The 18225-nt window shown below is 45.6% G+C and overlaps 1 protein-coding gene across 1 annotated transcript; it reads right to left on the bottom strand.

Annotated features, from left to right (window-relative positions):
- Positions 1 to 7327: 7327 nt before the first annotated feature.
- Positions 7328 to 17933, bottom strand: PRSS23 (serine protease 23). The gene is made up of 2 exons (XM_081239507.1): positions 17785 to 17933; positions 7328 to 8845 (listed from the first exon to the last, which is right to left on the bottom strand). Exon 2 carries the CDS (start codon positions 8830 to 8832, stop codon positions 7702 to 7704), a length of 1131 nt encoding a protein of 376 aa, XP_081095633.1. The 5' UTR covers positions 8833 to 8845; positions 17785 to 17933; the 3' UTR covers positions 7328 to 7701.
- Between the last annotated feature and the right edge of the window lie 292 nt (positions 17934 to 18225).

Genomic DNA, 18225 nt, shown 5'->3' with positions numbered 1-18225 from the left:
GCTTGAAAACACAGCTGCATTCAGTACAACTTGCTGGAGGCCAGGTTGTAATGACTGGGGAGCCATGGAGGATAAACGTGACCACCATATTGGATGGATGGTAAATCCACGGCTAAGAAAAGTAAACTTTATCCTCTAGTGGCCACAGTCTAGTCAACAAGACACATAGGGGAGGGGCCTAACCAGGTCTTTTCTTTAGAACATGCCTTGGGCAGCTGTGAGTGAGCTGGGAGGATATGGTCTGGAGGCTGCTATGACTGTTTAAAGAAGAGAGGGTAAGGGCCAGAATCAGGGCAGTGGCAGAGGAGCTGGACAGAAGGAGATGGACAGCACATCTATAGGACAGGTTGCCTGATTACATGGGAGATGTGGGAGAGGAAGAAGGCTCTGGGCCACAGGCCAAGTCATAACAAACATCCATTCATTTTCTCGCCATATATTTCTTATGTTAGACCATGGGCCAAACAATGGAAGATACAGGGAAGAATAGGAGTCAGCCACTGCTCTTACAAGGCTCAGAGTCTAGAGACAGACACATAAATAACAACAGCAATGTAATACATCCTAGAACAGGATGGAATACATAGAAGACTTTTTTTTTTTTTTTTTTTTGCGGTACGCGGGCCTCTCACTGTTGTGGCCTCTCCCGTTGCGGAGCACAGGCTCAGGACACACAGGCTCAGCGGCCATGGCTCACAGGCCCAGCCACTCCGGGGCATGTGGGATCCTCCCAGACCGGGGCACAAACCCGTGTCCCCTGCATCGGCAGGCGGACTCTCAACCACTGTGCCACCAGGGAAGCCCAACATAGAAGACTTTTATTCTGGAATACATTTGGACACAAGGAATAGCCAAGCCCAAGTAATCCTGAGTCATGGCATTACAGGTTATATAAAGCCACCAGGATTGTTTCAATCATTCGTTTGAAAAACATTATGTATTGAGAACCCATGTACCAGCCACTGGTCTAAGTGCGGGGGAACAACAGACAAAAATCCCTGTCTTCACAAAATTATATTCTAGTAGTGGGGGACAAACAAGAGAAATTTAATATAGAGTATGTGAGATACTGATTAGTGCTAAGCAGAGACATTAAAGCAGGGAAGGGAAGTCAGACCTGTTTGAGGCGGGGGCTGCGGAGAGTTGACTTTTCAGAGAAGATGGTCAGGGGAGGCCTTCCTGAGAAGACAGCTCAGTTGATGGCAAGGCTGAGCTGTGGTTCCCAAGGCTGCTGCTCTGGTTCCACTCACGCGCTCTGTTTATTTCATTTTCCAAGATTCTCCTCATTCTCTCCAATGCAAACACCTCAGTCTTGCTTCACTGGACTGGAACTTGACCTTCTCAGAACTGTCCTCATTCTTTATGAAAGAGCGTGCCTTAGTCCTTTTAAAGTCTGAAGACGAGAGTGATAAATCAAGACTAAGAGAGCACTTGGTATTTTTACACATTTGATACACACACACACACACACACACACCACTGAAGAGTCACGCTGCGCTTCCTATCCTCAGAGAACATCAGGCTGGGCAGAAGGGGGTGGCTGTGGGCCTCCCTGAGCCCCTGTTTTTGTTGCCCTTGGACTCTCCCAGGGAGCGTGTGGCCCTGGATCCTTGCACTTCCTGAGGGCTCCACTGAGGATTCGGTTAATCAGTCATCACAGGCAGTGAGGAAGCAGAGCCTGTGCTCATGCAGTGGGGAGCACAGAACTGCACGAGGCGAGGCTCTGCTTGGAGGACCAGGTGGCTCCTTAATGGACTCCTGCCTGCCTTGCCCACCAGTCAGAAGGACATTTCTGGGTACAACCTCTTCTTGTCCTGCCCCTTTGCCCTCCTCCCTCCCCCACTTGGCTTTGAACTTTTTTTCTCTTGGCTTCTCGGAGGCCATACTTTCCTGATTTTCCTCTGACCTCATTGGCTGCTTCTTCTCAGCCTCTTGGCTGCCTCTTCCTCCTCCTTTTCCTCTATGAGCCCAGTCTCTAAATGATGGTGGACCAGGATCCCATCCTCGGCCCTCTCCTCAAGCCTCATTCTGCTCCTTCTCTCCACAGGTGATATTCTTTCACTCTGTGGCTTTACGTGCCATCTACATGCCAATTCAAGATCTTTCTACTGAGCTTCACTATCAGAGATCCTTACTTAACAATTCAAGCGCTCACTTGACATCGCCACTTGGGTGTCTATTAGATATTTCAAACACAACATGACCGGGCTTACCTGGTGGCGCAGTGGTTGAGAGTCCACCTGCTGATGCAGGGGACACGGGTTCGTGCCCCGGTCCGGGAAGATCCCACATGCCACGGAGCGGCTGGGCCCGTAAGGAATGGCTGCTGAGCCTGCGCGTCCGGAGCCTGTGCTCCGCAACGGGAGAGGCCACAACAGTGAGAGGCCCGTGTACCACAAAACAAACAAACAAACAAACAAATCCAACAACTTGACCAACACAAAATTCTTGATCCAAAACCTAATCCTCTTTCCCATCTCAGGAAATGGCACCTGGAATCTACCTGGATGCTCAGCCCCCAAACCTAAGTGTCATTCTTTTTTTAAAAAAAATTGACATATAATTGACATATAACATTAGTTCCAGATGTAAAATATAATAATTGACTATTTCTATATATTGTGAAATGATCATCACAATAAGTCTAGTTAATATCCGTCACATACATAGTTACAAAAATTTCTAAGATCTACTCTTGGTAACTTTCAAATATATAATATAGTATTATTAACTATAGTCACCATATTCCTCATAACATCCCTATGACTTATTTATTTTAGAGTGGAAGTTTATACTTTTTAACCCCTTCACCCATTTCACCTCCTGAATGGACCAAATTTGATCCTGCCAGGGGCCCTTGCACTCCAGCTCCCTCAACCTAGAATATTTTCTCCCCAGATCTTCAATGGGCAGCTAGCTCACAGTTGGGTATAGCAAGCCTGTGAGTTTCTCATGGGTAATGCCAGCCTGGAAGAGTATGGCTGGACTTGGGATATTTTGCTGGTTAACCACTTGAGAGGCCTGTCTTCCAGGTCAAGAGTGTGCCGGCAGCAGGAGGCAGAGGGTGACATCACCAGAGGGAAGAGCTAAGGAGGATGGAAGAGCTGGTATTATCTAAGAAGCAGCAACCACTGAGGAGCGGACCCAGATGTTTGCCCTGTTCCTCTTCTTCTGTCCTACCCCAGCCCACTGGAGGAGTAGGAGCCCAGAGAGAGAGGATCTTTAAATCAGAGAGGAGGGTCTTAACTTTTAAACTGAAGTGCATTGAGATTTATTCACCAAAAGGAAGCAGGTGGGCTTCCCTGGTGGCGCAGTGGTTGAGAGTCTGCCTGCTAATGCAGGGGACACGGGTTCGAGCCCTGGTCTGGGAGGATCCCACATGCCGCGGAGCGGCTGGGCCCGTGAGCCACAACTACTGAGCCTGCGCGTCTGGAGCCTGTGCTCCGCAACAAGAGAGGCTGCGATAGTGAGAGGCCCGCGCACCGCGATGAAGAGTGGCCCCCGCTTGTCACAACTAGAGAAAGCCCTCGCACGGAAACTAAGACCCAACACAGCAAAAATAAATAAATTAATTAATAAACTCCTACCCCCAACATCTTTAAAAAAAAAAAAAAAGGGAGCAGGCAACTATGGAATCAGTCGGCCCAACTCCAGGGCCTCAACACCAGTCTGTTGCCTTAGCTCTCAGTCTTATTTACTCTTGTTCTGGAAGCTGGTTTATTCCCTTCTCTGGGGAAACAGAAGACTAAAAACAGATGGGTTGTTCATCTGCTAGAAATGGTTTGTGTTTACCACCTAGGGACTCTAGACCCCACCCCACTGAAAGGATTTTTAAATGCTCTTCCCCTATCAGAGGCCCTCAGAATGCTGATCCAGGCAAAGAAGGCATGCAGCCCCACTATTGTTCCTCGGTTCACGAAGATGGCTGTTGGTCTGCATTCCATACAGTGCTTTGCAGGGTTTACCAGTTTAGGTGACCAGACATGCTGGATTTCCCAGTACCCACCGGTGGTGTGCCTGCTGCCCTAGCCTCATTATTAATAGAATTCCCTTTCAGTCAGTCTCAAAAAAGTATGATAAATTAAATGGCCACTCTACGAAATATTCATAAAAATCAGTTGAGGGAGGCAACTTCAAGGCACCCTTGAGCTGATTCATGACAAGGACTAAGAAAAAGGACAGACATGAGCAGTAAAACTCAGAGAAAGCAGGAAGGAAAGCCAGGCTAGCGCAGTGACTGTCCACTAGCCTCCTTGGCCGCGAGCTCTGACCAGCCGTGAGAGAGGAAATGCTGAGGACTGCTGTCCAGATTGTTTCGGACACTCTGGATGACTGCCACTTACCCTTCAGCTAGCACAGGGCGGAAAGACCAGAGTCTTTATTCCAGTGTAGGCTTGTCATCCTTCACAAGTTCGAAACTAAAGACTCCCGGAGGTGTTAGAGAGACATCATTAAACATTGACCCAGGGGTCATCGCGGGCTTGCCCTCCCACCGAGCAGGTAGTATGAGTCACACAGAGTGAAGAGCATGATCTTGGGGCTCCGCTTTACTTAACAGGGTTTTTAACAAATCCATTTTCTGGTCCAAAAAAGGTAAAGAGAGAACACAGGTACAACACTGCCACTGGCCAGTTCATATTTCTGTATCTCTTTCAGCCCTGTTTCACCTCCCCCGCTTTTTTTGGACTAGCTCCTTTCTGAAATTCAAACCTTTGTCTCGTCTACGGAAAATGTGTGTCCCCAGTTCTGCCACAAGCTTCTGATTCTCAACAACAAATGATGTTTCAAGTTTATTGTCTCCTGTTTCACCTTCTGAACATTTCCAAATCTGGATACGGGGTTCTGGTGAACCCGGAAGGCACCGGTACCTGACACCACTCGGGTCTCATACTTTCTGCAGCGCCACCTAGACCAAAAGGCTGTTACAGCAATCCCTAAAATGTATTCATTAGAACACCAAATCACTCGTAGGTATTATATGAGAAAACAAGGTTTCTGTGATCAAAGGTGCTTATTGAAATGCAGATTTTAAAACATTTCTCTTTATTACAGGACTTCTTAGAGCTTTTAATATGCAAACATGCAAGTAAATCCCCAATAAAGAGAGGGAATATTGTGAGGCAACCCCCTCCACCTTGATGATGGTGCCATTTTAATTTTTGGTAGAAAATCTGGAAGGATAAGCATTTAAGGCACACACTTCAGGAAACGTTCTTCTACTAGCCTTACTAGGAGTATATCCTTACAATGTACAACTAATATATGTAAAGCACTAATTATATTAGTAATATTGCAAGAGACTTTTCTTTATTTCAACTTCCATGATATTTCAATACAATGCTTCTTTCTATTACCACTGAAAAGGTGGACACGTTGAACTATAATAGTCTTCTTTTACAATTCTATGAATTATGCTGTATATAGACTGTGGGTAATATTCTTAGTAAATTACATCTACTTGTGAACTAAATATTGTATTGTTTTGACTTTGTGCCATTGCTCACCCTTGTTGAGTTTCAACATTGCAAAAAATCAAAATCAAGAAATCAATGTGCTTCATAAAAGGAGCATCTATCAATATTTTAAAAAAAAATCAGTTCCCGGGGGCTTCCCTGGGCTTCCCTGGTGGCGCAGTGGTGGTTGAGAGTCTGCCTGCCGATGCAGGGGACACGGGTTCGTGCCCCGGTCCGGGAAGATCCCACATGCCACGGAGCGGCTGGGCCCTGAGCCATGGCCGCTGAGCCTGTGCGTCCGGAGCCTGTGCTCCTCAACGGGAGAGGCTGCAACAGTGAGAGAGGCCTGCGTATCGCAAAAAAAAAAAAAAAAAAAAAAAAAAAAAAAAAAAATCAGTTCCGGTCTAGGTGTCCAGCAAACTTCCTTTAGCACCAAGCAAGAGCAAAAACAAACAAAACCCCCAAATACCAGACATAGAGATGGAGACCTCTCTTCTTCCTCAGGCTAGATTCCTGTTAGATTCCAAAGCACATTGTGGAAATCCAAAGATTTCTGGTGGCCTTGCATCTCTGCTATGCACAGTATTTCTTACGTGATTTGAGGAACGCACTACGGGTGTAGTTTCTTGAGTGCTTTATCATGATTATTCTTCTGAAAAGCTCGAGGAACATAAGCCAAAAGTCACCCAGAGAAGGTTTAAGCATCAGTGCTGTATTTCAATGTCCTCACAAATAAATAGTCACAATGCAGGCTGGAAATGTCAGGGGTGCATGCACACCACATATCTGCCGTGTAATTCATTTGCTTTTTTTTCTCTACTGATACATTTAGAAAGAAGTGCTCGGGCTGAGAGGCATAGAACGAAAACATAAAATGAGTCCAAATCTTTTCCTTATATACTGTGATGAATCATATCGATATAACTTTCATAAAGACATTTATTGAAGTGGTGATTCTGATCCATTTTGCATTCCCAATTTTCATTTTTTACTCTTGTACTTGATTATGGGTGTCTGTAGCCTGGAGAATTCTAGTAAAAGAGGCCCTTTTAAAGCTAGTAAAAAAAAAAAAGCCATATTGGTTTTTCTTAAAGCATTTTCTAAATATTTTTACTATAAATTAAGTAAGAGAGAAAAGTTTCCAAATTGCACAAGTCCACAGCTCCCTGAAAGCGTGCTGAAAACTATGCAGAATAATTTTGATTAGGCTGGATGACTGTGCCAGGCTCCAAACAAGTGGTTATTCTGTTGTGACATCTGCCAAGCAATGTGTCCATTGTGCTCTGGAATTTAATTCATTTTAAATTACTCCATCCAAATGATAAAACATGAGATGTGCTACACTCCAAGGGTAAAATACAATGATTGTTTTTAGTGTGACCACAACTGTTAGCTGGGAAGCAATACAGCCTGTTCTAATTAGGCCCTGATTATTGTCTTCTGGAAAACAGCTAGTTCAAGAAATGTGAGTGAAATCCTGTTAAATGGAAGGATTGGCATAAACAATCTTGCTTACTCTGGTGTGACTACAAAAGCTGGCAGAGCCACATGCAAAGGCTTCCCAGAAAGTACAGCAACAGTCTCCAGAAGAGAAACTATTTCAAACTTGAAAGATGCTTGGGATACTTACTGTAGGATACAGTTTAATATGTGTACCAGTATAATCAATAAATTATTTTACTGATCCAGGACTTCTGTGCAAATGCCCCCAAATCCAAAATATTATAACTGCCTGTCTAAAAAGTACTGTGAAAGTTCCTAAGAGTTGTATGTGGTGGGGAACACTGCCATCTGGAAACATTAATGATTAGGCGCTAAAAGAAACAAAACAAAGCAAGTTGAACCTCAGGAGAAAATACACACATACACACACATAAGAATTTATATCTCCCATATGCCACGTATTTAATATAAGCTTTGGAAACAAGTTCAGATGAAATAAAAATCAAAGTTCTCAAAAGGTGAAAGATTAACTTAATCACTAAATCTTCCCTATTGACCCAAACATCAGTATGTTTTTTATTTCTATGCAAAAGTATGCCTTCAAACTGCTTCAACGATATATGATACACAAACCAGTTTTCAAATAATACAGCCAGTCATCTTGCAATTTAAAAAAATTAGGTAAAAGATATTATAACACATTTTACACACACACACACACACACACACACACACACCCCAATGACAAAATTTGGCCTCTCCTAAAATAGAAAACCATTAAGAGCGGCTAGAAAGGAACACCGTGTCACCCCTCCCTACAATCCAGGTAGTTTCCTTTAATCCAATAGCAAATCTGGGCATATTTGAGAGGGGTGATTCTAACAGCCACGTTGAAATCTTGTGGAGAACCGTTCATGTCTACCCACTGGTGCCCGGAAAAGATGCCAATAATTTTTCGCTCCCACTTCTGCTGCTGTCTCTTCCACATCCTCACGTAGACCCCGGACCCGCTGGCCCCGGGCTGGGCGTCACACTGCTGGTACAGCAGGTCATAGGTCTCATCTTTGACATCACAGAAGCGGTATACCAAGTTGCCCGGTCGGTCATTGTCATAACCGGAGAAGTGGATTCTGCCCCCTGGCAGCTGCTTGGCGGGAGGGCTTACCCCAATCTTCATGAACTTTCTTTTGTGGGGTTTTTTGAGTTCCAGGAGGGCATAGTCATAATCCATGCCAATGTCATTGGCATTGCCCTTGATCCAACCCTTGGGCACATGGGTGCGCTTCACCCGGATCCACTGAAATTTCATCTTCTCGGGCACGGCTGAGCTCGAGTCGTTGGCCCCTCGACCACCATCTTTAAACTTGGGCTTTAGGAAGCCCACTCGAAGTTTCTGGGTTCCTTTCACGTAGGTTTTCCCATCGTGTATGCAGTGGGCAGCCGTGAGGACGTGCTTCTCCGCCACCAGGGTGCCGGTGCAGCCTGTTGATAACTTCACCGATGTTGAGAATGGGTAGTTGAGCAGGAAGTCCTTCCCAAAAATGCTGAATCTGCTGTCATAGCCATAAATCTGCCGCTTCCTTCGAGACTTTCCCGAAGACTCACCCTCACCACTTCTGAGGACATAGATGCCCACCTGTGTCTCGGTGCGGCTGCCGTTGGCATAGAGGGTTTCATAGGACAGGTACTGCTTGGCTTCTTCATAAGTGGGTAGTGGACTTCCCTTATGACACTGGGGGCCACACGAGGAGGACACTTCCAATTTGGCTTCGGCCCCAAAGTGTGGCTTGGCCAAGTTTAAGGTGGACTGGGGTAAGACCACGGGGAGGCGGTAGGCAGGCCAGGTGGGTTTCCAGTGGGCGCTGTAGGGGCTCACCTGCCCAACAGCACAGAGGAGAATGTTGAGGAGGAGGAGAAGCCCTGGGGTCCCCGCCATGCTGAGCACCACCCTGCAGGAACAAAGACAAGCAGGTCAGGAGGGCAAGGGGCTGAGCACTCCTTTGCTGGGGAGGCAGCCTGGGGGCATGCCTGTCGTTGTTTTAAGACTGTGAACCCTGCTCATTAATCGGGGTGTGGAGAGGAATCCCTAGGTAATGGTCTCACTCACAACGCAAGGGCTTGACCTTGTTTGTTCCTGTGGCTGGGTACCCAAAATGAAATTGGGTATTCATTCCCCTTGATGTTTAAGGTGTCCCTAAGGATGGCCTGCTGCAGGGCAGGTGCATGGAGTCATTAATTCACAGATGAATTGCTTGACCAGCCCTGATATCCATACAATTTTGAGCCTTCTTTGTGCTTGATTCTATACTTTCATCCTCTCCTACCTTCCTGGTCCCCCTGCTTTTCTTTCCTTCCTTCCTCTCAATCTCATTATAGGATGTACTTCGAAAATGTTTAAAGTAACTTGCTCATCTCGAGGGTAAATTTAAATTACACAGTTTATTGAATGACTAAGGCATCAAGGAGGGATGGGTCCACAGTGTCACACTTACTGGGACTCTGATTGCTTTTAAATGGTGAGTGATTGAGAAGAGGGAATGAGACTTTGTTTGTTTTGCTTTGTTTTGAATTTAGAACAACCTTAACTATTATAAGTTTAGTTTCAGAGTAACCAGGTCTCCGACAAACCAAATATTCCTTCATCCTTTGGATTTTGTTGTGTACTACCAGGGTCTTTGTCAAAGATCTAAAGCTCTAATACTGCATCAAGTATCACATTGTGACTATTTCTATTCCTATTTCAAGTAACTATTGGTTACTTTTTCAGGTCTGTGCATCTGTGTTCCCAGCTAGTCTAAATGCCTTGAACTTGGGCCTATGCTAGTGACTCAACAACGATTTATTGAATGGATAGTTTGTATTTATGAAGAGTGAATGAATGAATGATTAGTGTGGCTCAAAAACTATATATATAGTTTTAATTGGGGTATAGTTGCTTTACAATGTTGTGTTAGTTTCTACCGTACAGCAAAGTGAATCAGTTATACATATACATATATCCCCTCTTTTTTGGATTTCTTTCCCATTTAGGTCACCACAGAGCATTAAGTAGAGTTCCCTGTGCTCTACAGTAGGTTCTCATTAGTTATCTATTTTATACATAGTATCAATAGTGTATATATGTCAATCCCAATCTCCCAGTTAATCCCAGCCCCCCTCCCCCTTGGTATCCATACGTTTGTTCTCTACATCTGTGAAAAAATATTTTGAATGATGCACGCTGAGTGCTAATGACAGAGATGCACATAGATGATATGGTAGCTCAGAGAAAGGGCGTGGAATCCAGTTGTGGGGAGAAGAAGAACAGGGGAGGTATTGCGGGGGAGGTGATGCTTGAGATGGGTGTTAAGTCTGAACAGAAAGTAGCTAAGACAGAGTGAAGGGGACACTTAGAAAGAGGGAAAAACAGTCTATGCAAGGGCAAGGAGACAGGCAACAGTACAAGTCACTTCAGTAACACACTAAGCTCAGTAAGGGTGGAAGAGAGGACAGGGTGGAAGCAGCAGGCAAGAGCCAGATTATGCAGGGCTGTGTATACTAGATGAAGGAGTTTGGATTTTATCCTGAAAGGTATGTTTAAAGACCCGGAACAATCATCCCACAAGAGAAACAACAACAACAAAGATGATTGGAAGTACTCTTATAAATATTGAAGCATCAGTTGGCTCAGACTGGCTCCGAATCTTCTGTTCAAGAGAAGCTGAATAGCAGGTATAATTCATTCACAATGAAGGACCCCAAAACAAGGACAAGGAGGGGTTAGGTCTTAAGAAGCTAGTGGGACATAGTGGGAGTGGGAGTCAGGAAGAAACTGTTTCACTATTCTCACGCTTCCTCTTTGAGAATACAGAGCTGCCAGCAACTTCTGGGTGCCTTTTGCTTTCTTTTACCTAAAACTGGAAAATCCCATTGATCTGATCTAGTCCAGCTGAGCATGCCAAGCCATACTCCCAATATGCACACACTATGTTTTCCAGTATGTGCTTGCCCCACCTGCCTCTGGGAACTGTTTTGCTTGACTCTTTCTGATTCCACTTCTGTCAAGTGCGTGGCTGGAAAAGAAAGAAATGAAGTGCTGGAAAAGCCAATTCCTTGGGACTTCCTGATTCCTTGAAACTGTTTCTCTCCATTTTTCCAAACAGGAAGGGTCCTTGGGCCCTCTGGCATGGAGGAAATATATCTAATTATTCCTCTAAATCCTCGAAATCATGGGGGGCATGTGTACGTTCACACAAGTGTTTGTGCTGGTTGAGGGTATTGCCAGGACTAAAGGTTCTAAATGGATGAGGGAGGGGATGCTAATGCAGGTAGAGCCCTCTTCCCTAAGGGGGACTTCGCGGGTGGATTAGGTGTGGTGAGGACAACACTTCAGGAGACTCCAGGAGATGGTTCTCTCTGATTATTCCCATCTCCTAGCCGAGGACCCAGACCTTGGACATACCTAGGGCTTGGACAGCCTTTTCCCTGTATAAGTTGCTGTGTAGGTGACGAAATGCCCCCCACACCAGAATCCCTGCCAAGTGTGATATGTACTAGGAGGAATCATGTATTTCCCACAGGGCTTCAGCTTGGACCCCTACATACCATCCCCTCCTCACTTTGACTATAACATGGAGAACATTAATGTCTGCTAACACTGAGCAACAGATGTGTTAAGCCAAGTTTACTTCAGCTTACCTTTTTTTTCCTTATTTATTTATTTATTTATTTATTTCTGGCTGCGTTGAGTCTTCGTTGCTGCCCGTGGGCTTTCTCTAGTCGCGGTGATTGGGGGGCTACTCTTTGTTATGGTGCACGGGCTTCTCATTGTGGTGGCTTCTCTTGTTGCAGAGCACGGGCTCTAGAATGTAGGCTCAGTAGTTGTGGCGCGTGGGCTTAGTTGCTCCACAGCATGTGGGATCTTCCCGGACCAGGGCTCGAACCCATGTCCCCTGCATTGGCAGGCAGATTTTTCACCACTGCGCCACCAGGGAAGCCCCCTAGATGGATTTTTAAAAGTGTATTTGAACTAGTTTCAGACTTGTTCCTACCATTCTCTTCCCTGACACCCCGGCCAATAGACAATGTCAACGGTTGGACGAATGGATAAAGCTAAAGACACATGCCATTGGCACAGTCCTACAGAGTGCAAATTATTTACTGCAGTAAATAATTTGCACTCTGTACTCCTAAGATCCAATTAACATACAAATTTCAGATTTAGGATTTCAAAAGGCATGTTCTAGTTGATAATACGAGCATATTTTAACTGTCATGTTCTTCCTGCCCCTTGAAAATATCTACAACTCATGCTAATATATAAGATCATACTATCTCATCTCCTCCTCTCTCTCTCCCAAGAATAATATTTTGAAAACAGGAATACTTGGCAGCTTGGACCTCTGGATTCTGTGTGTTCTTTCTTAAGATAAGCTGAAGTAGGGACTTCCCTGATGGTGCAGTGGTTAAGAATCTGCCTGCCAATGCAGGGGACGCAGGTTCGAGCCCTGGTCTGGGAAGATCCAACATGCCGCAGAGCAGCTAAGCCCGTGCGCCACAACTACTGAGCCTGAGCTCTAGAGCCCACGTGCCACAAGTACTGAGCCCATGTGCCTAGAGCCCGCACTCCGCAACAAGAGAAGCCACTGCAGTGAGAAGCCTGTGCACCGTAACGAAGGGTAGCTCCCACTCACCGCAACTAGAGAAAGCCCGCGCACAGCAAAGAAGACCCAACGCAGCCATAAATAAATAAATAAATAAATAAATAAATAAATAAATAAATAACATTGTTAATGTACTAAAATTGCAAAAAAAAAAAAAAAAAAACCATCCATCTAAGAACCTTGTGTTAATGAATTAACCCCCTCTCAGGCAAAATCGATTCTAATTTCACCTTTCCAAGTGCTTTTCCTGTATAGTAAACCCCTGTTTAAAAAATACTTTCCAAGGTCTTAAAGCATGCCTCATTTCACATGTGTCACCATGGCATACCTTTTTGAAAAATGTCTGCCTTTCAAAAAGTAAACACTGTTTTTAGAAACCAGTTAGTGGGTGTGGAGACACAGGAACGAGTCTTTTCTGGGGTATGCGTGTTGGCTCTCACTGGCCACAGCTTCACTCCAGCCTCTCAGCACACAGAATCGAATTTGTTCTTCAGCAAAATGAGGGCATCCCGGACCACTTACAGATCACAGGATGCTGTTAGAGGGCACTAAAGAGCCTACTGCAGACTATGGCTAGAATATTAAGACTCTAGACGAATAGCATCTAATCTAATCCAGAGCCTTCACAAGTGAAATTCTGGGCAGTCAGCCAGTTTAGGAGAAGTCAGCCATCTATAAGTAAAACTGCTAAACCAACAGGGCAGGGTAAAGCTCTAATCCCTTAAAGATAAACTTTTCAGATACCTCAAAAACACTAATTCTCTTAGTTTGAAGCATCGCTTACAAGTTCCCTATATTATTATTTCAACTCTATTCATTACTTTGTGTGGTAAGACCTTATTCTGAGAACATTTTATATCTTCATTAAAGTTTCTAGGGCTTCCCAGTGGCGCAGTGGTTAAGAATCCGCCTGTCAATGCAGGGGGCACAGGTTCGAGCCGTGGTCCGGGAAGATCCCACATGCCGTGGAGTAGCTAAGCCCGTGCACCACAACTACTGAAGTCCGCACGCCTACAGTCCATGATCCACAACAAGAAAAGCCACCACAATGAGAAGCCCGCGCACCTCAGAGAAGAGTAGCCCACGCTCGCCGCAACTAGAGAAAGCCCACGCGTAGCAGCAAAGACCTAACACCGCCAAAAATAAATAAATAAGATAAATAAATTTAAAATAAATAAATAAGTTTCTATCTAACTCTGAAAGCTATAAAACTGTATTTAAAAAAAACCCTTAGGGCTCCCCTGGTGGCGCAGTGGTTGAGAGTCCGCCTGCCGTTGCAGGGGACACGGGTTCGTGCCCTGGTCCAGGAAGATCCCACATGCTGTGGAGCGGCTGGGCCCGTGAGCCATGGCCGCTGAGCCTGCGCGTCTGGAGCCTGTGCTCCGCAACGGGAGAGGCCACAACAGTGAGAGGCCACGTACCGCAAAAAAAACAAAAAACAAAAAACTTTAATTCAGATTTAGAAATTAATGCAGGTCAAATTATTCCAAATTGATTTGGTTTTTAAATACCTGATCAGAAATTGGAAGAGAAAGTTGTATGTTCTCAGGTCCCCACCTGGGTTTAAACTGACAACTGTATTAAAGTTACAAGCTTCATAAGTTACTCCTTTACCAAATGTGTATTTAGGGTGATTTAGAAATTGTTATGAACAATGATCTCTTAGTCTTCTAGCTCTGGTTTTTCCAGGTCCAAGATTCTCTCATTTTATAATTTTCCAGGGACACAAAAGTCCAGGTCAGGCATTATGTTGTTTATAGACAGCGTCTGCACTGTCATTTACTGCTCAGGAGCGTTTACTCAAAGAATTGTGGAAGGCGGAGGCACAAGGGGAAAGGAAAAGGAAAATTTATCATGCTGATCTCTTGCCTGTCTGGACAGCAAGGTTTCCCTTATCTGTTTGCAAAGGAAACAAAGGCCTCCAGCAGAGGGCAGCTTTCAAGAATGGAGTGGAGGATGGCTAGGTGAGAAAGCTCTTAGGAAAGTCTTGGGGTAGAGAGGAGGAGGGGGACACACCCTACTCCAACTCAGGGCCTTTCCTAAGGCATTCACACCTTGCCCTGACCCCTTCCCCATTAATAAAACACTTTAAAATTAGGTTGGTGGCTTTGCATTAATTTCCCAGTTCACCTGATACCAGAATAATTCCCCAGGAGACAATTATTGTTTCCATTTTTATAAACTCTTGGTAAGCCTTAGCTATGCCCATTTAAGTTTATTTAAACATAAACACTCTAGGATGAAAACAGTCATAATCTCACTACTGGAAAAGTAACTAATGGGTCACATAATTTTTAATTCTCTCCTGCCTTTAAATGAATCATTTTATCCTTATAGAACTGTCTGGAAAACTCACACCTTAAAAAAGGAATGAACATTTCCAAATCTTACCCTTATTATTAACCCACAAGGACTTACTGTATAGCACAGGGAACTCTGCTCAATATTATGTAACAACCTAAATGGGAAAAGAATTTTGAAAAAGAATGGATACATGCATATGTATAACTGAATCACTTTGCTGTACACCTGAAACTATCACAACAGTGTTAATCGACTATACTCCAATATCAAATAAAAAGTTTAAAAATAAATAAATTAATTTAAAAAATCTGGACAAAATAATTCAGGTCTACAACATTTCATTTCTAGGAATAAGCCTTTACTGGATAAGGAGTCCTTAGATACCTAATTATCTTTTAAACTTCCCGACTAAGTATTTTCATGCATCATTTCACCTAAATGACAAAGAATGGAAAATGAAGGTCAGCAAATATTTTCTCGCCATGCTTAGTAATATGGAAACAGTATTCCTTTTCCAGCTCTGTATCTCTGACTCACAAGAGGGTTATTACACTTTCCATGTTCCATCACTCAACATGAGCTGCTGTCCCTCTGTCCACTGTCTGAAAATATTTATACCTTATGAAGATGCTGCCACTTCATAAGCCCACTAATAACCTTACAGTGAAGGGACATTGCACATTATCAGATGTGCAGACAACAATCACTGCCTGGAGACCGTGGCACTGAGATGGCTCTCTGCCAGTTCTACACCTTGAAAACTGCAACAACACAGGTCTCCTCAAGAGGGCAAGTGTTTGGGATAATGGTTTAACTCCCATAGCAAAGAAGTGCTGGCAGGGAAAATCTAATCCTCAGGGTATAAGTTCTCTGTTGTACAACGTCTGAATCCCTGTGACCACTATAAACGGTAATGACAGGGAGGAACAGCAGGGAAGTTTGTGAGGATAAAAGTTTTGGACACCATTTGGAAGGATGGCAAAGGGTTTTTCCATGGACTCTCTGCCCAGGGATACTGAACAGTGAAACCATGCTAATTCCTAAAGCAAATAGCTCAAAATGAACAAAGCTCTGGGAATACTCTGCAGCCAGGCATGCTCTCATTTTCCTGAGGCACAGAACCTGTTAAAGGGAAACAAACCTAATCACATAATGGTTTAAGAATTACAGTCTTGTACAGGAAAGAAATGCAGGGTACTTACAAGCCCAGCTACCCTAAACATAATCTTGTGGTCAAACGAAGTTTAACTTCTTCTCTATCAGATTTTAGGCAAAATGAACTACCCTAGTGAGCCTGGGACAAACCTGGCAGCAGAACAAGAGCAGAGTATAAAACTGTCAATGGTGAGACCATGAGAAACGAATTCCCTGGAGTTGGGGGCGGGGGAGGGGAGTTAGGCATGAATAATGGCTGGTGGATTAAATCCTAAGGGATCTATGAGAAAAGATGTGCAGGAGAACCTGAGACTCTTAAACACTGCAGACAGGGGCCAGAAGTGTTCTCAGACCCACTAATGGGCACTTTGGCACTTATACTACAGACAGAAAAATGCACCCACATTCACCATCTACCTGAATAAGTTGTCACTGTTACAAAAATGAGATCCATATTAGTTACCTTGGAAAAAAAAAATGCTTCCTTTCCAGGTCAGGCAATGGAAAGGACGACGAGTTATCTCTTGACTTAAGTGGCAAAAATACAAGTGAAACAATCTATTCAAATGCAGACGGTGTGCATATGATCACAAACACTTTCACAAGTACATATAGTGGCTTTCGTGGCAGTTCCTAAGTTCCTTTTCCCCACTCCACCTCCAATCCACTCCTGACAGACTTCTTAAGAGATGCAGTTATAAGGTCTATTTTAAATGCTCTTATGCACAGGTATGATTCTGAAACAAGTGCAATAAATAGCCTGATATTAATTTGGAATTCAGCTTTTGGCCACAGCTGACTTCAAACCATAAATTCAACTCCTTACCACAGGGCCTCGTCAAAACGATTCTGGCATTGGCTTGCCTGCTCCTAAGGAGGGCACAGAGACCCCTCAAGTTCAGTTTCAGACGCTAAGAGACGGCAACCCTAAGCCAACACCGATCCTGAACAACCAGGAGCTTTCCATCAGCCAGGGGCTGTTTCTGAAGTCTCATGGATGTCACCCAAAAGGGAATTAAACAAACAGGCTTTTTATCAGCCGCTTTCTCATGAGATGTTCGAAAGTAAACTTAATTTGTATTCCGGAGGGGAGTGGTAGTTTTCCTTCATCTAAATAATTTTTCTCCCTCCTCTTTTAAAACATTTTTGAAACTTTTTTCAAACTGTTTTTTTAAACGTTAACTAGTGATTAATGTCCACAGGCTCAGGAAGAATTGCTTCCAGCAACTGTTGATAGTTCACGGACAGTAGTTTCTAGGGATGCGCAGGGTTATCAATCAAGGCACCAGAGAAAAGAGCCTCTTTGCTGCAGTCTCCTTGCTTGCTAAGGTCTGTTCACAATCACATGCCCAGGGTTTAAAAATTAATGTTCAAATCTTGTTGCAATACGTATGTGCAAAACTCAAGGGAAAAAGTGAGGGTGTGCGTGTGTGTGTGTGTGTCTGTGTGTGCACGTAGGAGGCGCCGGTGTTATCATCTTCCAGCCGGAGGACAGCGTACCCAGAGCGGGCTCTTTCTTTACTCCCACCCAGCATCCGGGATGGTAGTTGCACAACTTTCCTTCCCCACCCGATCCACGGGTGACACTGCGTGAATCCAAATGCCCTGCAGCTCCTGAGTCTCCGCGGAGCTCCCCCAGGCCGCCGGTCGCACCCCTCGAGCCCCGAGGGTAGCCGAGGCGAGGTCTCCAGTGCCGTCCTCCCCAGCCACGCAGCCCGCGGTCCCCCCGCCTCGCGCCCACCGGCCCTTTGTTCCACGGCCCCCGCCGGGCCAGCGCCCTCACTCACCCGCGCCGGGTCGCCCGCCCGGGCCCCGGCTCGCCGCGCCGCTCAGACAGGTGTGGGGGCCGGGAGGGCGCGCGCAGCTCCCATGCTGGCTCGGCGGCGCAACTGAGTGCGAGCGGGCGGGCGGGGAAGCAGTGCCGGCGGCTGCCGGGTCCGCCCCCCGCGCCTCCGGAGCCCGCCCGCCCCGCCTCCGGCCTCGGGGAAGCCGCTCGGCCGCCCCCCGCCCCCCTCCCGCGCCCCGCGCCCCCGCCCCTCGCCGCCCGCAGCCGGTCCGAGCCGGGCGCGCAGCCGGGAGGACCCGCGGCCTTGCGGCCCCGCGCAGGTGGCCCCGGCGCCGCTCGCCTGTCCCGGCCTCTCCGTGCCAGCTCGCGCCGGCTCTCGGGGAAGGGCCCGCCCTGCCCGGGGACCCGCGCAACCCTTCCTGAGCGAGCCTGGGGCCTTCGC

Source organism: Mesoplodon bidens (assembly GCF_964165515.1).
Source record: "Mesoplodon bidens genome assembly, chromosome: 7".
Lineage (NCBI taxonomy): Eukaryota > Metazoa > Chordata > Mammalia > Artiodactyla > Ziphiidae > Mesoplodon > Mesoplodon bidens.
This window is presented reverse-complemented; position numbering and strand designations above follow the sequence as displayed.

Coding starts and splice junctions, on each gene's coding strand:
- PRSS23 (XM_081239507.1), bottom strand. CDS start 8,832: ATGGCGGGGACCCCAGGGCTTCTCCTCCTCCTCAACATTCTCCTCTGT.